General features: G+C 42.1%; 1 protein-coding gene across 5 annotated transcripts in view; it reads left to right on the forward strand.

The window, feature by feature from the left end:
- Positions 1–27,835, forward strand: part of marchf8 (membrane-associated ring finger (C3HC4) 8) — a 91,761-nt gene that overhangs the window by 31,107 nt on the left and 32,819 nt on the right. Inside the window, exon 1 of one of the 5 annotated variants that reach the window (XM_080288204.1) lies at positions 22,497–23,089. The exons of the other annotated variants lie outside the window; for them this stretch is intronic. Coding sequence (XP_080144330.1) covers positions 23,060–23,089 — 30 coding nt within the window. The 5' untranslated portion in view covers positions 22,497–23,059. Of the gene's footprint in view, positions 1–22,496; positions 23,090–27,835 lie in introns of those variants that run through there. 5 annotated transcript variants of the gene reach the window in all.

Raw genomic sequence — 27,835 nt, forward strand, 5'->3', positions numbered from 1 at the left:
CCAAAGCTAGGAAGATTATGATGGACCTCTCCCATCCCAACAATGGACTCTTCTCACTGTTGAGGTCTGGGAAGCGCTTCCGCTCCCTTAAGGCCAAAACAGAGAGAATGAGGAGGAGCTTCTTCCCCCAGGCTATTCGGGCCCTGAACCAGGTGTAGGACTGGACTCTCCCAAACACGTTGCTATAAGACTGGATTCTCACACACGTCACCACACGCACCACCACACATTTCCTATAATCCTATAATTCCTATAATTTATAATCCTTATCTTTATAATCTCTTCTGCTATTTGCACATTCTTTACTGTAAATTCCTAAGTTAATTTGTAAATTTTTGTAGTAAATCGTAAATATTGTAAAACTTTTCTTCTGTCATTTAATGGTCGGGCATTGTACAGCTACAAGCATTTCACCCCCATGTCATACTGTGTATGGTTGTGTGTGTGTGTGACAAATAGAATTTGAATTTGAATTTGAACTGGGACCATTTAATGTGTCTGTCTTTGCTGTCATAATGAAGCAGTTGTTGTTGTTGTTGCTGTAGCAGAAATTGGTTTTGTTCCTCAGGTTTAATGCCGTTTGTCCGCTGGTTCGTACATTATTTTGGATGTGTTCCACAGTATTTTAAATAAAGAAAAAAGATCACTAGCATGACAAAAATGAAGCACATCCCTACATTTATCACACTTTCATGTGCAGATTTGATGCCACAGAGAATGATAGGAGCAACTTGTCTTATTTAAATATCTAAAACTGAGTTTCTGTATATGTCTTTGCTAATGAAGTGTGTGTGTGTGTGTGTGGGGGGGGGGGGGGGGGGGGGGCTGCTATCGTGGCACGATCTAAAGGCTTCTTTAAAGGCTTCAAGGGAAAAAAAGGTTGAGGGTGTGTTTCAGTCTGGCAGGGGATTTAAATCATTTCACTCTAAGGAAAATTATCTACAAGTGGTGTAGATTTCTGCCATCTGCCAGTTTGTTTGGGGCTTGCCTCTAGAGCGAAAATGTTAGTGTCAAGACGCTTATATCAACAGTCAGATAGATGCGGGTCAAATGTAGTGCTTACATTTTCAAAAAGAGCAGAGCAAATAGACAGACATCTGTCCATCTGCTGATGAACACATAATGGCTTTTTAATGCATGTATGCTGGTCTTGTGCAGAACCCGTATACGAGTCTGTGGCTACTCTTCTTGCACTATTGTTAGTCCATCAGTCAGCCACCGCGAAAAGCAAACCTACAAAGAGCTGAAGTGAAACAAAGTGTCCAATACAGACACTGTCTGCTTTTCATTATAACCCTACTTTTGGTTTGTGGTGCTTCCTCCATTTGCGGTGACCTACAGTATACGGGGGGGGGGGGGGGGGGGGGGTTGTATACTTTTCTAAATAAGCTCTGCATAAGCACAAAACTATTCAAATGGACACAAATATTTGGGCGTAATGAATTCATTTTCACCAAATGTTTCCAATTACAAGTAAGATTTGACAAAATGAGTATTTACGATTACATTTTAGGGGATTTCTTAACATTGCAAATGATTTATTTCATTAAAATGTTTATTAGAATCCACTTATAACTTAATTATTGTCAAAGAACATCATTATGGAAAAGTTGGATGACTGGTGGTATTAGTAGCCCTAAAATAAAGAAGGTAAAAAAAGGGAGCCGATCACTGCGCGGATTTCAAAACTGACCTCACAGTTGGCTAAAAAGTTTATCACCTTGTCCTCTTCACCACACCTGCAGCATCTCTCTCACCCGTCATCCACTCTGCTCCACCTCAGTTGGCTGCCCTGCACCACCTCGTCAGTCAAATCCGGAGCACAGCAGCCGATTTGGCTGATTTCACTCTTTATTTGCTTGGATTATTTCACCACACTCTGGGCTCTCTGCTTAGTTCAGCTACAGTGCCCCCACTGCTCTTCACAGCCAGCAGCCCACATGTCCACTCACACACTCTGCCAACCATGAACCATTCAGCCCTGCAGTCATTTATTTATTTTTTTAAAATCTAACTACAGTCTTCTGTGTGTTTATGTATCAGTCACATCTACCTCCGGTAGATTCTACTGTTTAAATCCAATTCTAAAAAGTTGCGAGGAGACTTGAAACTAATAATATCCTCACACATCTTGTAACTGAAAGACTGTTGCATTGAAGAGCGGTCAGAAATTTCAGCAAACCAATGAGGAAAATGCGTACAAGAAGTAATTTCTCCAAAAGTCATAAATTATCAAATTTCGTCTTGTGTTTTGCTCCAGTTTCCTTTTCCACAGAACAATTTAATTTTGTTTATTCCTGAACAGGACGGGATGTACTTACTGCTTCACGTAACTTTGTTAGTGGTTGAAGCATTTCAGCTGACATGGCAGACAGACTTGTTTACGCCCAGCACTACTATATCTGTTAGACATTTCCAAAGGAAAAAAAATACTGTTCAATGAAATTCTACAAATGCATTTTTTTAAAAAGTGAAAATGTGTTTTTCAACCCAGAGGCAGAGAAACATATTCCAAACATTTGGTAGATCCGACTGTCCAAATCAGTCCCCTCCAGATTGCCGTGCCCCGGGGCTTACAAATGGAAATACCATGATATTTGCCCGTAAAGCCTTTGGGCTGGGAAAACTCGGCGTGAAATGCTGCATTATCAGGAAAAGGAAATGTTTACATGTTGTGTGACTCGACTGTTAGGAGTAAAGCCGATGCGGTCACATCTAGTTGGACACAGCTTTGGTCAAGTAGGAGAGTGTGACTGCTTAAATGAGCATTTCAAGGGCAAAGGCACATTTTTAAAATTAATGTAATTTACCGTAATTGTGTTTTATCTTTGATGTATCTCTAACCAACCATGTGCACCTACACTCTGCATATGTAACACAAATACAAACGTGTGCACATCATTTCTCTGCTTGCCTATCTTACTTGCGCACATCATCCTGGTGTAGATGTTCTGAGGCCAAACTGGTGCCCTTGCCTGTGCATAAAGCAGGATCTGGGGAGAGAAGATAACACACAGGCAAATGGCATTCTCTCTATTCTGGCAGCAGTTTTCATAAAGGTATGAATGTTATGTGTCAGCAAACTAACCTTCTTTACATATAACGCTGGAGGAATTCAAGAAACTCTGCATCCTACCTTTAGCCTCATACAAAATGTGACTGATGGAAACTGAAAGGTGTGAGTAAGACTAGGAAGTGTTACACCCATAAGGCTGTAATTAACTTTGTCATTTAGCACTTTTATATTAAAAAATAAAGACTTTTCAGGACAAACTTGGAGGATTTCCTATCCACGCTGTATTTGCAGTTTTCTGTAAAGCTCTTCTCTCTATATTTGATTCGGTCTTACTAGAAGCGCTTTTGAGGACGTGCACTCCGGATGCAGGTACACGCGGCGGCAGCTGGTGTTGTTGTTCTCTCCAGTCTGTGCAGGTCTTGCAGGGGTCTCCCAAAGGCCCCCGGCTGCACGGAGCCACTTGAGGCCGAAGTGTTAAAAAACGTAATTAAATGTGGAAGAGTCGACATGACGGCAGCGCCTTTGAGGGCCTTGACTGCTGTGAGAAAGGACTTTGCTTCACCTTGTTAAAGATTTAATTTCATTAGCCCCTATGATGGCTCCATGGGTGATTTTGCTCTCTTTTGGTAGCCTCAACAGTCTGTGCTATATTAAGTTTTATATATGTGATTACAGCCGACCCGTAGCAGAAGAAAATAGACTTCAAGAGAAATGGCAGGAAATAATTACAGTCCCCCGAGCTGCTGTGTGTGCTAGTAGACATGGCATAATATGCACCACTAAAACAGAAGAGATTTTTCTTTGTCTCCGGTGTTAGGGTGAGCGTTTCAGAAGGGCAGCTATTAGAGGAAAAAGTGGTTAAGGGGACACAATCTCTTCTAATTATCCCATGCCTCATTGCCTTCCACCACCCGTAGTCTCTCACACACCCCATATAGGCACGGTTTCAAAGCTCGAAACTAACACTTTGCTACAAAAAAGGGGCAATCAGTCAGTAAATGTATGTATACATTAAGCTGCACTTACACTGGGAGTCCTCTTAGGAACAACATAATTTCATGATATCGTAATTTGCATATTCTGTGGGATGTTCTCTATCCTAAGTGGACAGATGTATAGCTATTAACCTAGTCACCTGTGGAAATTTGTTCAGCCCGTCACTCACCGCAGGGACAGAAAATCCACCTAGTCCGAAGGGGAGGGGAAAAAACTCTCAGCTGCAAATTAGACACTTTGCTGGAATAAATTTTAGGGAACCAATTAAATTTTTGCACCTTGATACAAAGGTGCTTCCCCCCCCCCCCCTCCCCCTCTCAGATTTTTCAATATCTCTGTTGAAGAAATGACTGTGGTTTGCAGTGCAGAGCAGCACAACTGAAGAGCCAGCAGATAAGCAGAGACAGACAAAGATGAATAAAAAAACAAAACACAGATAAAATTATTTCCAGGAGGGAGTCATGAAATCACCACATGAAAGGCTCAATCCGCTGGTCCCCCTTCCCCCTTTGAGATGCTGCTGCCTCCTCGGCCTGTGCTCTGTTTCCCATCCGGGCCCTTCTGTTGCTCCTGTGTTCCCTGGAAAGCCTCTCCGTGGGGTTGTCTGAGGACGCCGTTAATTGTCTGTGACATGCTGACTTGACTCTCCTGACTCGAACAGCCCCCAAACACTCAGCCAACACCGCCAGCCAGATCAATGGTGGAAGCTCTCTGAGCTCTCCCACAGTAAACAAATTCATCTTCTTTGGGAGACACTGCAGATGTTTCTATCGCTGCAGCGTGACGTCTGGCACGCAATCGCTTCCTGATGTATGCTATTCATGTGGGGCGTCGTACCCCAGGTGTGTAATGAAAGTCTCACAGGACTCTCAGTTCTGTCACAATGTGGTGGACACACAGGTGTATAATAAGTCTCTTGTGAGCAGAAAGAAAGATATAGTGGGCAGAAATACTTTCTTTTCTTGGTAAGATGGTAATCGGATTCCCAGTGGTCGGTCCGTCAGAGGGGAGGTTTATTTCATGAACTCCCGTAGGCACGAATGCACAATAGACTCGTACTACCAAGGCTTCATTTTCTTTCAGTACCCGAGTCCCTAAATGCCTTCATCTGTACTTCTCAACACTTCCCCTCTGCGTCCTGTCTCCTTCCATCTCTTTTTCAATCATCTCAAGGTTTTATCCATGACCACACTGTGAACTCTTTCCTGTTGTTGTCTAGGGAGCCACAGTTATGAACTATATTTAGCCATAGTGTACACATAATGCAGTTCACTTCCAGTGCAATATAATTTTATTTAATTTTTATTTGAATTAAAGCTCAGCTAAAGGGCATCACTGATCTATTTTTCCCCATCGAAAGCTCTTTATTTTTCTCATCCACACCGCTCCACGCTTGCGGTAGCAGCACTCCAGGGGAGCCTGACCCACAGGTTCACCACCTCCGTCAGCCACCTGCCAGTGTATTTGTTTTTTTTGTCTGTGTATGTCATGAAAAGCATCTGTTATTGGAGAAAGAACTGTTTTTTTACCCCAACCATGAGGTCATTGCCTTTGTTTTTGAGTGAAATTGCTGACCATTGGGTGGATTGACATTAAATATGATACAGACATTTACGTGCACTTTAGTATGAATGGAGTAACTTGTCCTCTCATTGGGCATCGCCATCTGAATCTAGTGTATATGTAATAATCCCTCATAGCTGAGCTGAAGCAGACAGTCGTTTCCCCTGAGTGATTTATTTTGTCTCCATTTTGTTACACTTAAATTTAATATAATGTCATTTTATTAATAGGACTGATGCTCATAACCATTAAAGTGTCTCCAAAGTTGCAGAAACCAGAGTTACGCCCTTTAACATGTTTAATACTGGTACACTGTGCCTGCAGACTGACAGGACTTTGTTTGTCTCCACTTTACTGAGAGCCTTAAATGGCACATTCAATGGTCACTTTGATGACAAGTTTGAGGATGGAACAAAATAAGACCGCTTAAATATGGTTGTTTATACTTTAGACACGAGAGCCATCCAAAGACTGGAGACTCTAATTGGTATGTTTGGAGTCAGTTCGAGAGCCGGATTTAGACACCTTTTAATTTAAAGATATCATCCACAGTTGACTGGGAGTCATTTCAGAAAATAAGCACATTGCAGCATGTCGGCAAACAGTGCATCTGAAATCTGTGCAGGCTATAACTTAATAGAACAACAGCTACTTTTGTACTGCAACATGCAGGGTGGTGGTTCACAGCTGTTTTCATTAAAAGTGAATTGAAAAGGCGCGGAGGAAGAAAACAAAGACTATATTAAGTCTGTACCGATTACTGAAGCAAAATCACAGGTTTGTTTCCTTTTTCTGACATGCCCGACGGAGCTCGGAGAGTAACAAGTCTATTCAGGTTCTGTGCTTTTGCTCCGCGCGTTTATATGAAAGAAGTTTGTAGTTTATTTAATTTTTTTTAAGTTACATTGGAAGCAGATTTCTCCCCCTTTTAACGACTCACTGTGTATTAGTGAAACAATCACCTATAACTAAAATCATTGTGTTCTTATTGGCTTTGAATGAACCCTTTATATCTCCATAAGGATTCTGTCCCCATCATAGAAGCTGGCCCGCTCCACCAGGTTTTTAAAATGCGAGGTTTTTTATAGTGGCGTGACAGAAAACTGCATATTCTTCAACAACATAAGAATGGGAGGGGTGCTGCTGGATGACTTCAGCTGGTGGTAGCAGCAGCCTCACGCAAGTTGCCACTAAATCCTGCACAGGCTCCTGCAAGTGGGCACAGTACAGTTGTGTAATGTGTAAATTTATTGATGTTCAGGGGTGTTGTGGTGGGTGGGTGAAGTCGGACTCACTATCCAGGACGCTAACGGCAGCAAGGAGCCTTGCAAGCCTGGTTTCTCTAGAATATTATCTAGCACAACATGTGACAGCAATCATTTGTATCTATAGTAGTTTGGACTGAAAGCTTAGCCATACTGAACATCAAGTAGCTTTAAGCTTTACCGTATGTTGGACCAGCTGTGAGGTAAGAAAGTCGTTTTAGAGGAAGCTGGTACAGTCTCTTTTTAGGCTGATGAAATATTTTTAAAACCCACAACAGCACAAACATATAGTGCATTTTAACATATTGAGTTTAGGGCTGGGCAACTAAGGTGCTCTCATTCTAGTTTCACATAACACGAGTAGGATAGAAAAACAACTCAATAGAATCTCAGTGAAGTTCAAGTTTTTTGAAAATCCTGTGAAGTCGAAAACTGACAAAGGACGCCATCTAGGATTTTAAAATTACCATACCGTACCATAGGTGTGTCTATTCGAGGGCTGAGGGGTAGTCGGTATTTTTTACATTTTATTTATGTTATGGGAGTCGTACCTACTTAAATAAGAATTAAGAAAATAATGCACCCTTAAGCTTGATGCAGAACTCATTTTCTTGTAAAACTAAAGCAAGCTTCACAATGAGGGTTGAAATGATTCTAAAACTGTTATACATAAGTTAAAACTTGAATCAATTATAGAAATTCTCTTTTCACTCCAAATGATCATCCTCGGGATGTATTATTGCCCACCTGTTTGTTACATTTTATAAATCTGAAGTCATTTATGTTACGTTGCCATATAATTTCCAAAGAAAACCATATCTTTGAGTCTCATGATGAACAGATGAGTGGAAGTTTATCAGGCTTTTTCACCATGGGCATTTAAATCATCTGCTGAGTTTCCCTATTATGTTTTACTGCAGGGGGCTGTGCTATTATGCTACAAAAAAGCGAGGGAGAAAACATCCGCAAACACTTCCCTTAGGTGGAGTGGAAACCAGATGTTTGTTGCTTAGAAGTCTCAACGGCACATTTTCTTTCATTTTCAGCAGCCAAGCACAAAATATCTCAACATGTCACACGGCTTGTTTCGAGAGAGGAACTCTGTCTACAAGTGTTTTACTTGTAGACGATTTTATGTAAATTATGTATAGTTTGAGACGAATGTTATTCTTTGACCCTGTGAAGCGAATATGCTTGTGCGCCGCTAGACTACTTCAAGACAAGAGAGTAACCGATGAAGATAACGGGCAGTGCGAGACGTAATGACATGTAGCACGGGTCGTACGCTACTCTTGATCCCATGAAATTGTGTGCACAGTGCTCCTCTTCTCTCTCCTTAGCCTTTGGATGGTGCTGCTGCATGAATGCACTAGCACCCGGTGTCCAGATGAGGTTTTCAGTGAGTACTGCAGAGTGCAGAGGACTGCGGCCTCACATTAACATTCACCTCCATCTACCGAGAGGAGAAATGAGTAAAGGTAGAGTGCGCCGCGCAATCACGGTGAGAGGGGCCAGGTGAGAGTATAAAGAGATAAGGTGAAAAAGAGCACAATTTTGGTCTGTTGTAAACAGCGTGAAGGAAGCGAGAGCCTGTCGTTGCCGTAGAAACGGAGCAAAGACTGAATAAGAGTAGTATCAGCAGGAGTGAAGCAGCACGGGCAGAACGTGGAGAAATAGTTTGCCGTTTGCCACAGACATGCCTCAGCTCTGCTTCTGTCGGAGCTGTCAAAAGCTGTGTGTGCTAGGAGAGCGCCGTGCTTTCCCACTTACTTCAATGAGTATTCAGGCAGCACACCCGATACATCCACCCTCTATACTAGTGTCCCCTGTTGCCGATCTGAAGAGCAGCCAAAACCAGAAAGAATGTCTTTCCCGTGAAATCGAGGTGAAGCCTATTTGTAAGAGCAGGAGCTGTGGATAGTTGCTGTCAGTCCTCTGTCACTGTGATTGATGCGTTTATTTCAACTCACGGCACCTTCCGCACAGGCCAGGTGGCTGCTCCACTATCCCTCGCCTGGGGTCACGCTGCCAGGGCTGACAGCAATCAGGTGGCGTCTTTTCAATCCTTGCATGAACGAACGCATTTCTTTCCTCTCCTTCCGTCCTATCTCTTTCAGGGCCGTGGCCTCCCTCAGGCTCGCTAATAGATTACAATGGTGCTGTATGTGAAACACGAAAATCTCAGGGTACAGAGACAAGACAAACATGGGGGAAGAGAATATGTCATCACCATAGAAACAACCTGGCAAGGACATTGGCGAGCTGCTACCTGAAACTCTTTGGTTTTGTCTTTTTATCTTGCATCGCGTTGAACTTTCTCTAAGCTGCTTTTATCCAATTTATAGTTGGCGCTCTTAAATGACACACGGCTCTGCTGCTGCACATGCACTGGAACAGTAATGTGCGGGAAAGTTTTTGTAAAGACTTGTGTACTTTAGGCAATCACTGCTTACTTCTTTGTTGACTGCTAGTCCCTGGCAGCAGCAGTACAGGGATCCTTATGTGAGTGAGTGATGTTCAACAAGCAAACTGACAGTCAGCTTTGATGAGGAGGGGCAATGGTAAGTAATGTAATGGGGGAAACTCATATGGGATGTGTACAGCCAAAGAATAAAAGGCTCTGCCGCATCTACAGGACATCAGTGATATTTGTAAGGTGAGGTGTCTGTGCAGAGCCCAAACTAACAGGCAGTACCCACTGAAGCCACAGCTTGTTGTTTATTTATATTATTCAGTCATTTATATGCTTCTCATGCAACCACAGACACCCAGAAGTAAAGAGAAAATCTGCAGTTTTGTTATGCAGCAATGTCTTGCAATATGATTAAATTACGAGACGGCAAAAGTCTTGAGTGTGCGACTTTTCATTTTTGTTTGCTTGTTTTTAACGGGGTTTTTTTTGTTGTTGTTGGATTTGTCAGAAACCATCGAACAGATTCTGCTGCATTTCAGGCTGTGCACGGTGGATCCAGGAAGTGAGCTGATCTGGGCACGGCTAAATGTTTTTTCCTCTTGGATTGGCAAAAAACCTGTTGAGCTCGTCCTGAAAATATTATCTTTGGTCATCTGTGCTATGTGACTTGCACACAGGGGAACAAAGCCCAACTACAAAAGTGAAATTTGAAGCCCATGCGCCGTCATGTACAAAGAGATCTCAGGACAGCAAGGACAATGGTGTGTTATTAGCTGATGGATGGGGATCTGCTGGATTGCTCCTGTTGACCACTCAAAATACACTGAGTTCCAAAAAAAAGGTAAAGCCAGCTGCCAATCACCCGGAAGAGGTAAATAACTGGTGAACAAACAGCAGGAATGCTGAATGCAAAGAATATAAATGGTGTTTTTATAAAAAATTTATCACTGCTTCTCCCTGGAGTTTCACATAAATCCATTATAAAATTTTACATACCTGAAATCTGGAAAACAAGTGCATTTAAGCATAAAGTAAGGATTATTGCTCACCGATTGACTGCAAACCACACTAAAAGTCATTTTGTGATGTCACTGTGTAACACTCCTGAGGTCAGGTCTGCAATTAAGGGCAAGCTTATGATGGAACAAGCCAAGGAGAGATGCTTTAAAAGCCAAAGCATGTCATCAGGAAGAAAGCGTGTAATCATTTCAGGTGGAAATGCTGCTTTTTCCCACAAAATATTTGCTTGCACTTGTCTTTGCACAGGCAGAGAGCTGACCAGACAAATATTGATAGGGCGGAGTGGGACGGGAGAAGTGATTGAAAGGAGGTTTGAGTAAACGGAGAGCTGCTGGAAAAATGCAGAAAGAAAAAAAACATAGAAGAGGATGGGGAACGGCGAAATGTGTTTCAGATGCCAGCCGTGGGAGATGGAAATGCAGAAAAAGCGAAGGTTGGAGTGTGGGCCGGCTGGGAGCGATGGGATTTTGACTTCATGCTTATCACTTCAAAAGACAGCCTGTAAAAGGCAGTCTGCTCCTCTGCAAGCCTCGCTCCATCTTTCTCTGTGTCTCTCTCCTCCTAACCCGAGGTGAAGTGGATCATTTCTGGCCTAATAGTCATGGTTTGATTTGCTGTGCAGTTTTCATTCTCTGAGACAACCTCTGTCCTGGGGAGGCTGCTCATTCAGTGGCTCGTGTAAGCCTCGGCTCTACACTCTCCTACTTAATGTGAGCAGCAGCGGTCACGGAGTGCAACATTTTTGGAGTGTGACATTGTTACTTTAACAGTTCAAGCAGCCCCCCGGGGGGTGAAAGGAGGGGGGGGGGGGGCGGGGGGAGGTTGAGCCGCTCAGATCTGTGCTATGTAAACACAACACTGTTGTTTTTAAAATACGGCTGCGCTTTCTTTCGTGCAATGATACTCCTCTCAGCCGTTTTTGTCATCCTTGTGCTGTCTCGTACTGTCATAAAAATGATCTGAAACAAGTCACAACAGCTTGCGGCGGGCCCGTCGTGACATCCTTACAGATGTGTCACGAGAAAGTGAACAATCCTGAGCGATACCGTAAGGAGACTGGCCCATATGGAGCCGAAACCGAGCAATGCGTAGATGAGCAGCGGGCTAGTTGGAATGCGAAGCCAGCGCTTCGCTGTCAATCAAGGACCGCGACAGATGCGTCGGACACGACGATGAGGTAGACAGATGTGAAGGCTGTGTTTAGCCTCAGTCGAGACAGCTGAGGCGTCAGCCAGGGTTAGGTTGGGGATGTTTTAGATTTCAACAGAGGAGCATAATAAGTTTGGCCTTCTTACATTGTAGCAGCAGTCAGTGTGAAAATTGGACTGTCACATCTCATATGTCTTGTAGGGAAGTTGGCACCAGTTCTGTAATTATGTTGAAATATCTGATTGGCTTTGCTTTGCACTGCACATACTGGTCCTATTATGGTGAGGTTATGTGTAATTTTCCTGTTAGTTTTGCTCCACAAATGACTTAATTTGCCAACAATTGTAGGGAAATTAGTAACAATGTTTGGTTGCTACACTTTCAATTAATTGAATCCAAACAAACACGGCGATATAATGTGCTGCTTTTGAAGTAGCCACACAACAGGTCAAATTAAAATGAAAGATTCACTTGAATAATAATAATATTCACTCTAGTACAAAGCACACTTGCTGGCCATTACAATAATTTGTCTTCCATGACAAGATAATGCAAAAAGCACCTGGCTGGTTGTCAGTAAAGCTTAGTGAAGAGGCCGAAAAGTCCGTGTACTGGCACTGAGATCAAAGTCATTGGTGTTTCCAATAAACTGCCATTGTACATGGTAAATGGACTGGTTCTTATACAGTGCTTTTTTGCTCTACTTGAGTCTTCCCAGCTCTTTTTCTCATTCATCTAAGAATCTAAGTGCTTTCTATCAAAAATTCACACACAGATGAACGCCCTGTGAGCTAGTCGGGGTTCACACTGCAGACTGGAGCAGTTAGGGACTGAACCACCAACCTTCCAATTAGTAGATGACCTGCTCATCCTCCTGAGCCACAGTGAATGGTTAGGCCCAAAAATGTTGTAGTCAAATTCAGTAACCCCTTTAATCATGGCTGAAGTAATAATATGTAACTGAATTTAAATATTTCCAGAACTGTGAGCTTTAAAAAGAGAAATAATTTAGCGAGGCTATGTTTGGATGGATGTTGGTGATTGTTGTTGTCGTGTTTTAATTGAGCAGTTCTGCCAAAGAAATTTCAGTCTACTTTAAACTAAACCGACTGATGTTTGTCTCCAATGTCTTTCGAACCCCAATAATTTGTGCCAGTTAACACGGATCTTTCCAAGAAAGTGTCATTTTTACCATGACTGGTGTTACCAATCAGACCCCAAGAGAAGTGCTGTAAAGGTATGGTCAGCAGGGGGCAGTAGAGCAAACAGTGTATTATCCTCCTGCCCTTGAAAGACCAGGCCATTTGAACCTGAAAATGCTTCCTGATGCAATGCCTGTAGCAGTTTTTACGTAAAACTAGGAGATGTTTGATTCGCTTCTTCTACTCATCGTTCACACTTTGTGGAGTTTTGGACCTAATGACTTCATTTTCCTCTTTAGCACTGAGCTTGACTCTAACCACGAACAATTCTGGTCTTTTTCTTTGTCATTACAGGCTGTTATAGCTTCTAATTTTTAAAATAGCTTAATTTCCTAGTTTTGCCTTGTGGTTTAGATTTCCAGCTTTCAAGTTTGAACATTTTTAAGGCATTCAAAATGCAAATGTTCATTTCAGTGAACTGCAGGAAGGAGGCGTGTAAGATGAACAGCCTGCTGCTGTGGACTGTATTTGTCCGGGAGCCAAATGAGGTTGGACCTTAAAATGGGGATTGTTGTAGGTGGGCAGAGGACAGATCTCTCCTTTGTCCATCATCAGCGCACAGAAGTGGGAGAGCAAGAAGATGTGTAGATCCAAGGCTGCACGCCTTAGGTAGATGTGGTGTAAAAAAATAAATTGAGATGCATCTCACTGGTGTAAAATACATCAAAGAATCTAACGCTACAAACGAGCAGAGTTGGAGAGATTTGAAACTGTCTGAGGAGTTTCTGTTTGCTGTAGTCTTTTGTTCATTGGCAAAATAACAGATCTCTGAAGACGCTGTCCTGTGATGGGAAGACTTAAGAGGAATTATTTATACTTCCTCTGCGTGCTGTTTGCTTTTGTGTGAAGAAATGCATGCAGCTTTCTGTTAAGATCACAAGTGAAGCAGTGCTGCTTTGTGCCATTTTAGCATTATATCACTGTTGCTTCTGTGTAACGATATTAAACACAGTCTATTGGCTAACGCGTTTCGTTTTAACCCGTCGCCCGCAGGTGAAAAGAGAAATGAAAGGTTCAGGTGTAGGAGAAGCATTTTTGTAACGTCAGGTGTGTTTGCATGGCAGGAATCACCTGCTGAGGGTTCACGTCCTGAAGGGGAAAGCTGCTTATAGCCCAGAAATTCTGATCAGATCTGTGAAGGGTGGAAAAATAAAATCACAACTGGGTTGAAAAGGAACCTACTTAAAAAAAATATATTAAAAAATCTGTACTCGTATATTTGCAAAGCAGACTTCTCCGTCTGTCCAGGGTCAGAAATAGGGCGCCATCTGTTTAACAGCAGGTGAAGATTAATGATGTCATAGATGGTGGTGGAGAAAGCCCAAAAGGGAGTGAAGTGGGCACTGAGGTGGGATATGTTTGTATTCTGAGGTCATTGCTGCACTGATGCATGTATAGTCCAGCACAGATGATGGATTTAAAGGAGCTGGATGGAGTGCATCAATTGTGTTCACAGAGCCTTTAAAAAATAAAAACCCTCCCTTCTCCCTGCAAAGCCTGGAAATGGCTGGGTAAATAAAAATGAAAAGCTGGGCCTAATAAAAGTCTTCAAACTCTACTTTCTCATTCAAGAAAAAAGATATGATAGCATCCTTAGTTTTTCTTCTCAGTCTGCCATCTTTGTAAGTCAGAGTCGGCCTGCCTATTGATTTTACTTCAAAGAATATATACAGCTAGCATAGTTATGTCTCTCCCAGAGAGTCTGTTAAAACAGAATAACCACCATTGTACACTGTTTAGTTGCATCTCTGTGCATCCCCCCCCCCGACTCCTGAGCACGCTAATTGTCTGTTGCTAGCGATATCAGGTCAGCCGGGTCAAGAGTTAAAAATCACAGAGAACTCCGCCATCGTAGGTCTGAGCCGCTGTCTGCATTCCAATAGCTTTTAATGACTAGTTTCATCAGGCATGCACTCGCGCATGCACGCAGTGGGAGTTTAACTGAGTGCAATTTTGGTCAAGCTTGGAATCACTTTGCTGCAACTTGAGAGGCATTTTGAAATGATTGATCCACATTTGAGCAGGATTTACGACCGTTGCCAACTCCGGCCTTTTGTCCTCCGCTCTTTATAGACCGCAATGCACTGCTGAAATACTTGTCTCATTTAGAAGGTTATCACAAGCCCCAGGTTCTGATGTGGATACAGATAGAGCTGATGTTTGCGTCTGCAGAGGTGCTTTTTGTCTTTTTATTCCCAAACACTGATAAACACAGACACTGGCAGACTTTAGAAAAGAGGCCTGCGTGTCTTCAGTGGAGAGGTGAGAAACAATAAGTCCTTTCAAATTATCTTCATAGAAGTATGTAATTGCCTTGGCTAATGCTAATGAAGATGAATGGCAAATTAAAGGCAAAAGTCATGATAAAATGTCTTGTTAAGCTTTTGAGCACCTGCGCGCTTAAAAAAAAATTTGAAACCAGCTTTAATGCATCTTGTCTCAAAGGTTCAACTCAGCTTTTCTAAAGAATATTCCTTCATTTGGAGTTTTAACGATGCTGATGGAGAGTGTTGTTTAACACACAAGATGAGTATCTCTCCAGGAGTTATCAAACCTGCTGTGCAATCAATGAATCATGATGAAAGTGTGCGATGGTTACTACACCAAGTGTTTTAGCTTGATGATCTGTGCCTTGCAAAGACATCAGAAGACTTTTAATCAGTATATCCCATTAATTTTGTCATTCCAAAGTTCAAGAAACTATGTGGATATAATTTATTAATGCAGCTATTTTACATCGAGGTGCATTAAGGAATCATCAGTGAGATGAAAGAACCCCAGAGCTCGGTGTTAGCGTAGGACCTAGGTAAAATGCAGCGTTGTGTTGGGATGGTTTCAATAAAAAAAATATCTTGGTTGCTAACAAGCAACTTCATGCTACCGAGAACATTCAGCAGGGCCTACAAAGAACGCAGCACACTGATGCACTTCACCAATACTGAAGTGCATCAGTGTGAGCATCATCATTTAAGGCTGTTTTCCTGCCTCAGGGCACGGACAGCTCCACCATTATTGAGGGGAAATTCCTAATTTTATCGACACATCTTACAGCGGGATATCAGGTCGGATATCCGGCAGCTGAAGCTCCGGTACAAGCTGGATGATGTGGTTGGATAATGACGCTAAACATCAAAGCAAATCTCGAACAGAACGACTTCAAACAAAAGAAAATCCGTCTTTTTTTAAGTGGCTTCGCCAGGCGTCGACCTACAGAGGGGTTAAAGGAGACGCTGGCTTGAAAGCTAAAATGTGCGAGAGGCGCGGAGGTGTAGTTTATAGTTAGCTGGAAGTATTTTCAAACACAAATCGGAGGAAAGGATTTAAAGCATGACGAACAACTGGTTACTTTAGCCAAAGCACATCTGGGGAACTTTCCGATCGCTGATGAAGAAAAGAGCACAGCTGTTTCTTTGAGCGTTGCAATGGGAAGAATTTAAAACTGTCATCCAAAGCTGGATAAGAACGATACCGCCCTGAATTGAGATGGTCTTTTGCAGAAAATTAGTTGGGTTTTTTTCCCTACATGAAGCATTTGGTAAATGAAAACACTTTAGCAAAAGCACACATTTACCAGCACTGTGGACTTAAATCAGGTAGTTTGTGATTGTCTTCAGTTTTCATCAACATGCATAGTACAGTTCACTTAAATGAAGTCTCTGCTTATTGTCAACAGTACTGCAGCTACTCCTCTGTCGCCATAATAATAAGTACAGCCTGTTCTGCTCCTCACCACGATAGTGACTCACTCATTAGTGATATTTAGCTTTTTCTGATCTGTACTGATGTCCGCAGCAGGGGGATGCTAGGAGACAAAAAGGATTGGCATCACGACTGACGTTTCTGGATGCTGCTCACAGAGGAGAACAATGTGTTCAGATTTCTCCACTGGGGACAGATTAGTTGAGAAACAGGCTGAACAAAATTTAACGTGTCTGTCGTAAACGTAGCAGCTCAGAGCCCAGGAGAAAACCAGTTGGCTGAATTTTGAGAATCTTCAAACGTGTCTGTCACTTCCAGCTCCTCCAATTCCTACGCTGCTGTGAAGAAAAACAATTTGTGTGAAACTGAGGTAAATTGATTAAAAACTGTGCAGCTTTAATAGGATTGTGCATCATGTAATGCCATGTAAATAAAAAAGATGAATAATAAAAGACTTGAAGACAAGACACGGTGGCAAAATTGGCTTTTGAATCACAGAAAGTGCATGAGTTTATAAATTCATAAATCATTTTTCCCAGCTCAGGCCCCCTGTGTGTCTGGAACACCGCTACCTAGATCAGTTAGTTCCAACTCTTCAAAGACAGACAAGGCTTGGAATAAATATTATATGTACATCAGCACATACATAAGTTACTCATTATCTTTACACATGTCCATTATTTTGACAGAATGTACAAAAGGCTAAAACTGCTAACGAGATGTTCCTGCTTTTAAACATGATGACAACGTTTGAATCTTGAGAAGCCTCGAGCCACCTCTTTCTTTGTTTTTCTTCCAAGGAGCCAGACGTAATTGTAGTTTTGAAAAGTGGTCTCGAGCAGGTTTTCACTGTTTTTACTTCTAACAGTGAGAGCTTCTTCACTCATTTTCAGTCCAGTCCTTATACCTCTGTGTGCGTGTGTGTGTTGTTTTCTTCACTGACCTCAGCTGATCATTCAACTGTTGAACCACTGCTATGTCTGCACATAACAGACAAGTTAGAGAGACAACCAACTTTAAATTGTATCTTTAGGCACTTTGTTACTGTCAGCCTCTCACAAAAACACATCATTTGTTCATATTTCTTTAAATGAAAAATGCCAAAGATAAAAATTGACTCCCAAAGAGCTTGTAGCTGAAAGCTTGGCATATCTTGGCATGGTGTGCAGCGTGCTCTCAAACAGTTTGAAGAAAATGGACAAGGGGAGTCAAAAGAAGACATGTCAGGCCTAAAAAAGAAAAAGGACAAAAAAGTATAACAGATGAACAGTAGGTGAAAGTCAGGTCCTTGAGAAACAGAGGGGAACAAATCCAGCAAAGACCTGACATGGGACCTGAGAGATGCATCTGACTCTTCAAGTGATCCATCTACTGTTTGCAGAAGCCTCATCACAAATGATAACAATGATAACAGCCAAGGATGGCTGTCAAGAAGCCATTCATAAGGAAGAGAAATGGAGAGCCTGGCCTGAAGCAGTGTAGGATCATTTTGACAGAGAACACAACAAAAGGACAGCCAACATCCAAAGGAGAGCTTTGAATGTGCTTCAAGTAGGCTGGAGGACTGTTCCTGAAGACTACTTAAATAAATTACAAGAAAGCTTCCTAACAGAGTTCAGGATGTGTTGAAGAATAAAGGTGGTCATTGCCAAATATTGACTTTCAGCTGGTTAGAATTGTAGAAACCTCTGTGTTCTCTGTATATACTGTATTTCAATGTAGCTTTGAATATATTTCAAAAGTTTATGTTGTTTTGTTTGCTTACTGTCCTCAAGCTTACAGGCTCAGAGCATATCAGTGCCTTTCTTTCTGAAATCGTACTGAAGTCTTTCTCAAATTTAAGTTGATGAACTGCCTTTGAATTAGTGCAGTTTAATTGAGGTAAACTTTCCATGTGGGCTTCTCCGCTGACTTTAAATACCGTTCGCGTGTGTGTCACACCGGCACCAGCATGAGTGTTGCGTGCTGTTTTGTCATTGTTTAACACTGTAATCGGGCACATACTGGCAACACTCCACAGTCCGATCTCTGCCACACAGCCTGGACAGAAATAGCTTTTGAAAGTGTGGCTCGCAGAAGGAGGTCATTTTGAAGTTTTGTTCCATCGGCCCCGCTGACAGTCACGTGCCCTCGCAGCAGCCGTCCCTTTCAGCCGCTCTCCATCGGCGTTCACACGTCGGGATAGATGTGCGCCATTGGGTGACAAAATTGAAAAGATGACAAGATAGGGGGGCAAGAGGACAGTGGGTAGTGGGGAGAGCTGCAAATCAATGAAACTGCTACTGTCAGCCTCTTGTTATTTTTGGGATGGTGAATTGATGGCTTTGTGCTCTGGCTGTGCTGCCGCTGGTGACGGCCCACTTAATGTTTGGGCTTGTGTATTCGAATCTGGAGATTGTCCCATGAATACACCATGCGCAGAAACAACCCTCTGCTGCATTATACCGAGATATGTAAATGAAAAGCAAAGCCCCAGATCAAAGAATTGCATATGGTTACACCAGATAAGTAGCAAGGGATCCCACTGCGGTTATTCAACGTTTTACAGAATATTAAAAAAAACCCCCAAAAAACCCCAAAAAACTGAAGTTCTAAAGAGACTTTCCTTACGGACCTCTCGTTTTCTTCCCCCCTCTCTTCCGCTCGTCCCGTTCTCTTAATTTGAGGTAGATTTGATTGATGCTGCAGACATACAAGCTGTAGAGTTGTAGTTATCAGTATGCATGACTGTATTTGAATATGAAGTGAAAAGGCTATTACAGCTCAATTTCACACCCAGCGGGATATCTGACATGTTTCTCCCTCTGTAGAAATCAGCCTGTCAAAAGTTCTCTTTCCGCTTTCCGTCTCTCTCCGTCCCTTCACATTTTCCCTTAAACTTCACCCCCTCATCCAACTCTCGAATATTTGCCTTGTGTCTCTCACTTTTGTATGCCCTCTCCATCCAACCTGTAGCCTCTGTAAAAGGGTTTTTGATGCAGTTGTTTCTACCATAAATTCTATTGACCAATCACATTTGAAGAGGCTTTGGTGATATAGAGGTAAACGACGTTGTGGAGCGCAACAGTGGGGTCGAATGCCCTGAACTGCTATTAAAGTGTAATTATCAGCAATTTGCGATCGATATTTATTGACACCTGTGCTGAGAGATCTTCACCTCATCATGTTATGTTAATGCGTAGAGCTGCTGGCTGACTGACCAGAGAAAGCTGCACTTGCATCATCTGACAGCTGATGGTTCTTGTATTGGCTTTCTGATCTTTTCATCTTTGTCTTGCTTTTTTTCCCCCTCCAAGATTAAATAATATGAGCTTGTCGTGAAACTTGCAAAGATTACCGTTGCTGGAGTGACAAGACTGGCGACATTGTGATAATGTGCTGAAAATTCGATGCATCGTCTTTACCTTTAGAAACTGTGCCCCGCTGAATGGATTCAGGAGTTCATTATACAAACCTCCTCACTTGGGGAAATCCAATTTTGTAGTGTTCGTTTAGAGACTGCGGTGGTTTGTGCTTGCTCCTGTTTTGCTGGTTTGTACTTTTTATTCTGCTTTGATGTACTCGAGAGAATGTGGCATGATCAAATCTCACTTTCAGTGGAAAACTTAAAAGATTTGGTAAAGTGGGAATGCTCATTTGATATACGCGTTTAAACCACATCACATAGTTTTCCTCATTATTTTGACTATAGTTGCATTATTTTGTACAATTTTTGGCCTCGTGGTATTTCACAAGAAAATGATCTAATAGGTGCCACATGATGTGGAATCATTATTTATTGTAAACCTGAGGGATACGGAGTATTTGTCTTTTTGTCTCGGAAATCTGTGTCAGCAGACCTCAAGAAAACATCAGCAGTTATAGAGGAAGTTAAACTTAGTAAGTACTGCTTACAGATTTAAGTAAAAGTCCTACTTTCAGAAGAATAATAGATGTTAATAATATACTGAAAATCACTTCTCAGAAAGTTTAACTTTCAGAATATCTAGCAATACTACATAGTAATTTATTTACTGTTTATTTAGTCTTTTATTATTGACTAGAGCCTGACTAATTTATCGGTGGGCTGTTATTAGATAAATTATATTATATGTATATGTATTGGCATTTATAATGAAAGATAAATGAAAATTTAAACAGTAAAGAAGAGATAGAAGAAACACCCTTTACCTATGTTATCAATGTTGTTGCATATTTTGTCCACCAGAGGGTGCTGTTGGTAACGCTAGTTTTTTGTTTTTTGAATGCCACAGAGGGCATAAACAAGTAAACAAATAACTAAGGAATACATAGAAAATTATATTTTATTACTAATTGTATTTTATTTCTTGTTTAATATTCAAATCTCAGAGTGTTCAAAAACGTCTTAACCTGCTAATCCCTGTAGAGGATTAAGAAGTGTAATTATTCTAATGTCTAATATCTAAAATTAATATTAATGACGGTAGAAGCAAATTATTAAAGTTAAGGTAAACTGATCTATTCTTGAGTAAATTTATTTTCCACTCAAAGTGTGATGCATGGCTGCGATGTGGCTGTTGTTGTTCAGTTGTTAAAATCTCTGTTGCGTTGACTGGGCAAAGTTCATGAGTGGGACCAGCAACTCTGCTCTAAGACTATTGCGACGCCAAAGCTGTTTAAGCAGTGTTACTCAAATAAGGTAAAGTGCCGCTTAGCTTGTTATGCAATCCAAAGGACCTGGCCTTTCTTTACATAGTACAATAAGTCTAGTGCGTCATCCGTGGTGACTGAGAAAAGGACCTTTCTTATAGCTTTGTGCAGCGCTAACTGAACCTTACATTAATGTATTAAAAACTATTACATGGGCAAAATTTTCATTTTTTTATTTTTATTTAAAAAACTGTTTAATCATTAAAGTGGGATTCAGCAGGTGGCGGAACCCTAAGACTGGTTGAAGTGGCTCATCAATGTTTAAAGAACAGAAGTGAAACCAAAAGGCTTTAAAGACGACATTTAAGTTTCAAGTTTCCAGAAAACAGAAAACTGGAAACTTTCAAGCACCAGTGATGAATACACCCGTAAGATCATTTTTTGAATGTTATTCTTTCCTCCATTTAGACTATAATTGGTTTGATGTTCGAAGCGTGTAGTGCTGGAAAACCAGAACTACACTCAAATGCATTAAACCTAAAGTAACGAGCCTGTTTTGAAAATGTGAGGAATGGAAAGTATAGACATTTGTGTTAAAACGTTACATATACCTGAAAATTCTAAGTACAGTAATGAAGTATTTGTACTTTGTTACAACATAGTTTTAGAATAATAAATGAGTTGAACGATAGAGCTCAACAAAAGCTATAAGACAAGTCAAATAATACATTATCTACATGTCTCTGTACACAGCAGATAACTTATAACGCAGCTTTAAAATCATTCATTCTCATTAAGTGGGCTCTGAGGTTGTTGAGCCTGCAAGGTACAAGTCCAGAAAAGGTCGATTTAGCAACACTTTAATCAATATTGATCCCCTGAGGGAAGGTGAGACTGTTAAGGCAGGTTAAGTTAATGTTATATGAAGCAGGGATTTATACTCCAGAGTGACCCACAGTCAAATTTTATGGGCCCTGTGGGACTTTTTGCTGTACATGCAGGATGTGATCTGCTGGTGGCAGACACGGGATGTTTGCATGCTTCAATTGCTTGCACCCCCCCCAACACCACCACCACAACTACCAGTTCTGTTGTCAGTCGTGGCTGTATTTAAGGTTTAATAGGTGTGTTTATTATTATGTTTCATCCCCTTTGTCCTAGTATTTATTTGGGTGATTCTGCTATACTGTAGCTTTGTCCTTGAATGTAGCTGTGAGGATGTGTGTAATAAATTACCCTCTGTCATTTCTGCTCCACCTTGCATCCCTTGCTGCCAGCCGGGGATTGGTGGAGAGACGGCAGTAAGGCCCTCTCGGATTGGTGGACAGTGACAGTGGCTTAAAACAGGTTTGGTGGCTAACTCTTTGTCTTAAAACAGTAATGGACTGAGAAGGAGGAGGCTCTGTATGTGTGTATGTGTATGTGTGTGTGTGTGTGTGTGTGTGTGTGTGTTGGTGTAGGACAAGCTTAAGTAGGGTTAGAGGGAGGTGCTTTTAGGTTAAGCTCAGTGTACCGAGCAGAGGGAGTCTATTTAAAGGGCACCACCCTCCCTCTCTTGAATGATTGAACAACATTTGCCCCTCCCCCCGTTGCTCATCAAGATCAGCTGGAGGAAGTGGCTCAGCCAATGGGATTACAGTATCAGATTGACTCTGTGTGTGTGTTTGTGTGTGTGGGAGAGGGAGAGGGCGAGCAAGCCTGGACAAGCCAGCAGCAGCAGCAGCGTCGGTAGCAGCTCAGCCTCTGTGTTTGTATATGCATGTGTGTGCTTGTGTGTGTGTCTGTTTAAAGAAATGTAGGGCAGCCACTTATTCTCCCTCCCTCTGACGTCTCTCTCTCTATCTTTTCCTGTGTCTGTCTTTGTTTCTGCACTCTGCTGAGGTAGCTCCAGTCGCCACGGCGACGGCTGACATTGTTACTTCCGCATTGGCTCGGCTGTCTCTCCTTCTCGGTGTCTCTCTCTCTCGGTCTCAGCTCACCTCAGGGATTTATAGAGGGGGCATGCAACCTCCCTGAACGGCCATTGTCAGTGTGAGAGGGTGAGTGTGTGTGCGCGCGTGTGTGTGTGTGGGTGGATGAGCTTATGTGTGTGTGACTAAGGGTGAGGTGACTCCAGGATCCAGACATGAATTCCTGTTGGAAGATGAAGATTCAGGTACAGATTCTTCCTCTTGGTGATGTTGCTGCCGTGTGTATTTGTGTTGCTTTTGTTTGTGAGTTGTACTGATGTCATTGTTGTTCTTGTTTATTTACACTGCTGCTGCTCCCGCTCGGGGACGAATGCAGATAGATCCTGTCAGAAACGTTGCTTTCATCGTGTGTACGTCTATACAGTAAATGATCCTGTATGAGGCTTCATTCAGAGAAAAGATCGTGATAATAAACAGGAAGTGAGGCTCACTGTGGTCTCCATATCACTGCTTGCTATGCTGAGGCCTTCTTTCCACTGCAGTCGCCGAGTGATGAAAGAGTTGCCAGGAATGTGTCTCTTTACGTGCATGCGTATGTGTCAGAGAAAGGAATGAAGACTAAAATGAACAGAGACAGCCATCTATCACTGTGATGGTGGTTGTTATGGCTGTGTGTGTGTGAGAGAGTACATTACATTTGTTTTGCCCTCCTTTTGTGTCTTTTGTTTACTTTGTTCTCTCTCGCTGAGGGATCCTGTTTGCACGTTTGTATTCGGTGCATGTACCCACATGCATCTTTTTGTTTTGGGTTTTTTTTTGTCTTTATAGGGGAGCCTCCGCCATCTCCTCTGCGTGAACGGTTGACCCACATTCTCTTGTACCGGTGACCTTTTGTTCAGGATGAGTAGGGGTGCGCAGACATACTGTATATAACTTCCCTCAAACTGTTTTCAGTTTGAGTGCTGTCATCGTGTTTGATAACAGGCGGCCAAAGTACAGGACACTGTAAACTAAGCCCTGTCTTTGGTCATGTGCTCTGTCATTTAACTGTAAGTGCAAAAAATAGCCTGTGCTGTTGTGAGTGTTTGCTAATAGTTAAACACAGTTGCTCCAGATAAACGCACAAGGTCTCAGCGGCAGAGAAGTCTGACATCTAAATATGTATTTTCCCTGTTAGTCAGTGGCTTGGCATATCACATCATCGACTGATGCACCAAATCGCAAAGCTTTGTGTCAAATCGCCAGCTGGTAACGGGGGTGATGGGGAGATTAGTGCAGTCACATGTCATGGCAGGGCTTAAAACCTGCTCTAGAGGGGAGATGAAGGGAGAAATCAGGAAGAGGAGCCAAGAAGGTGATGAGGCCGAGAAAGGAGAGGATAGTGATGCACAGGCTGCAGGAGTTTCAGGGTACCTTCCCAGTGCTCTTTTGACAATTTATTTTGCGAAGTATTTTGCACCAGGACCTGTGTTTGCTGCTTTCTTTTCCACTTCTGCTTCTTGTTTCCCCTTAAAAAAGTCTCCTTTTTGAAAACCCACAAGTGCGGTTTTAATATTCGGCAGAACTGAGAGCTGCGCGTTTATGCCATTGTTACTCTTCACGCTACATACTAAAAGATTTTCCCAAAAAAAAGGGGGTGCTAAAGCTTCTCTGAGCAGCTGCTAAATGCTGCCAGCTATAAAGAAAAGACGTGTTTGAACTTCATGTTGGCCTCTCTTTCCGGTTTTTGGTTGTTGTTTGTTGTTTTTTTTTTAAACTGAGTGCCAGTAATAGAGTCTGCGAGTTCCCTTTTGAAACTGAAAGTTCACTGATGTGATGACTCACGGTCAGCATTTCTCTCCTTCCTCTCCTGCTTGTCTCTGTGAGCCTGCCAGTGTAATGATTTTATCACAAGGGGACCAAGGGTTCAAACACTAATAATGCAGCTAGTTAGGAGGCACTCCGCTGAACTAATTATCTGTAGCTTGACTTTTTCACGCAAGTTATAAATAATGACTTGTGTCATGTAGGAGAGTGCACGCCCAAGTGCAGCTAATGAGGAAATGTGGCTTTCATGTAGAGTGACAAAAATATTTCACCGTATCTTTGGACCTTTTGATGCTTTCGCAGAGCAGTCGGGCCCGGGTCATACATCGCTTTCACTTTGTCATGCAGCTACTATAGAACCAACTTGTGGTGCTTCATTGTTGGTGAATTTTATATTGACTATAGAATAGGCCACCGTCCATGCAGTACTGCATTGCATGTGATGGTCACTGTCTCTCATGCTTGGACATATTGATATAATTATGCTTAAGATGAAAGAAGGTGGGGGACAGACAGAACAAAAGAGGCGGAAGAAGGGAAAACCACAAGCTCACGTACGTCTGATGAGAGCTCAGACATAACGCACACAGAGGCGTGAAAGCTGTCGATTAATGCACAGATACAGTCTGTGGAGTGGGGGGTTTGTCTCCTTCTCATGACGTCTCCACAGTGTTTTGTTTTTTTTAAACGCCTACACGAGTGCATAGAGACACACACTGATGCTGAGCAACGACACTTTAGGGCTGCCATTTGATTAATCATTTCCTCCTCTCTACAGAAAAGACTGCAGCATCCAATTTAAGGATAGATCTTGGAGAAAGCTGCACCTAAAAATCTGTAATTTGTTCAATTTGCCACCTATTTTTCTAAAGTGCATGACCTCCTTTGTATATCATGCCTCTTTCCCCCTCCTGGACACAGTTATTGTAGGTTTGCTGGAACTTCTGTGGTCAGCCGAGCTCTCCATTAATGGTTGGTACTGCGCATAGTTGTGTTCGCTCATCTGGTTCTGCTCTCCTGCACAGCTGCCCCCTCAGAGTCAGCCTGTATTTCCCTTTTAAGTGGCCACTGGACTCTGACAGGACAGGAAACCATATGAAAGCCAGCTTCCTCCCTCGATGGCACTCTTTCTTGTGGATACTTGATATTGTGATGACGTGTGACTACAATCTCAACAACAGAGGAGCGAATGAGAGCGGTGTTTACTCGGATATCCCTTTATCTCCAGTCTGTCCTGTGCGCACACTTGTGCGCCCCAGCTGTACTTCCAGGCTACGAGTGTCTTGATAATGGAATCTTTGACATTGATGGCATTTGATTTATGTGATTTTTATGTGATCTCGTTTTATTATTTGCGTTCGGAAAGAAGATCTTGTGCCTTTTTGTCTGCAGCTTGTGCGTTCAAAAACAAAAGAAGAAAGCACCACCATGATTCAACTAAAAACTGTGTGTGTGTGCTCATGTGTGTACATGCGTGTGCGCGTGTGTGCATTTGTGCCTTTAGTCTGCAAAACTTTACTTCCTCAGAAGTCACTTTCATAACCTATTTTTTAAACCTTAGTCTTCATTGAAGGAGGAACCTACGATGCAGATGTTCATGTGATTGAATCCTGTTTTGCTTAAAACCAGAACACAAAAAATGCTACAAGTAGTACAAAAAATATATAAAAATAACATATAATATTACTGTCACTCATGTTGATGTTTAACTTTATTGTGTCGGGGTTTTGTTTGTGTGTGTGCACACTCAAATGCACACTCAAAGTAGGAATGAAAGAAGGTAGAGCGGCTGTATCCCAAAGTGCTGTCGTGCTAATATGTAATATTATCATTATGTCAATAATTGTATTTTAAAAGATAATTATAATCAGCAATGGGATATCACATTGTTAAAGGCAAAGTGAAAACTGTAACAAGAACAGCAAACAAACCTGAAAGTCCATGAAAGTGTCATGGAAGCACAACTTTCCATGATAAAAATTTAAGATTCGGAATTCTAGTGCAGTAAATGTGTAAAATTAGGGTTTTTTCTGCAGATGAAATATAAAGTGCTGTTTTCAGTTGTTCTGGGTGATCAGAGTACATGTGTGGGTGTACGCTGCAGGAGCTTTAACAGCCTGGTCATGTTTTCAGCCTTCTCTGCAAGTATGCAACGTACAGAAGACTTAAATGTGAAAATTGAATAGTAACACATTTTGTGTGAATTGTGTGGGTAATGTAAGTGTGCATGCACACAGCTTTTATTTAATTTCGTCTGTTTATGCTTCTTCTTTTTTTGCCTTCTTAAATCCATAACACCCACCAGGGTTTATCTGCTAAAACACAAACAAATACACCATTTCAGATTTTGACCCTTGAGATTAAAGACTTTAAGGATTATTTACAGTATTGAACTGGTCAAATAATGTGGTTGTAGGAAGGCAACATTGTAATGGATTGGATTCTGAATGGAGTATGTTCTGCCATGTGTTGAATTACTTTAAAGGAATTTATATTCATGCACCTTTTTGTACTAATGGAACTCTCTGAAGGCTGTAGAGTGCTGATGGAGAAGTATAAAAAAGGTCACTGTGTCTTTGTGGAATTAACGAAAGTGTTTGATAGGAGAGCCAAGAGAGGAACCGTGTCACTTTATGAGGAAGTCTGGAGTGGATGTGTGTGAGGGCTGTGCAGGAGAAGTGACAGGTGGAAGGGTCTGAGGGAGGGGTGGGATTACATCAGAGCCGCTTCCTGTTTGGAGTGATGGTGGACAAGTTGACAGATGAGGTCAGCCATGACTCTCTGTGGATTATGATGTTTGCAGATGACGTTGTGATCTATAGTGAGAGTAGGGAGCAGGTGGAAGAGAGTCTGGAGAGAAGAGGAACGAAAGTCGGTAGAAGCAAGACAGAAAACAGGTGCATGAATGAGAGGGAGACAGGTGTAACAGTGAGTAGAGGTAGTGAAAGCAGATGAGTTTAAATACCTGGGGTCAGCCATCCAAAGCAGCGGACAGGTGAAGAAGAAAGTGCAGTCAGGGTGGAGTGGGTCGAAATGAGTGTCAGGGGTTATTTGTGACAGAAGCATCCCAGCAAGGGTGAGAGGGAAGGTCTACAAGATTAGCAGTAGTCCTATTACCAGTGAGACCTGTTATGATGTAGCATGGAGACAATGGTACTAACAAAAAGACAAATTGGGATTTAGCT

This window comes from Astatotilapia calliptera, chromosome 13 (genome assembly GCF_964374335.1).
Source record: "Astatotilapia calliptera chromosome 13, fAstCal68.1, whole genome shotgun sequence".
NCBI classification, from domain to species: domain Eukaryota; kingdom Metazoa; phylum Chordata; class Actinopteri; order Cichliformes; family Cichlidae; genus Astatotilapia; species Astatotilapia calliptera.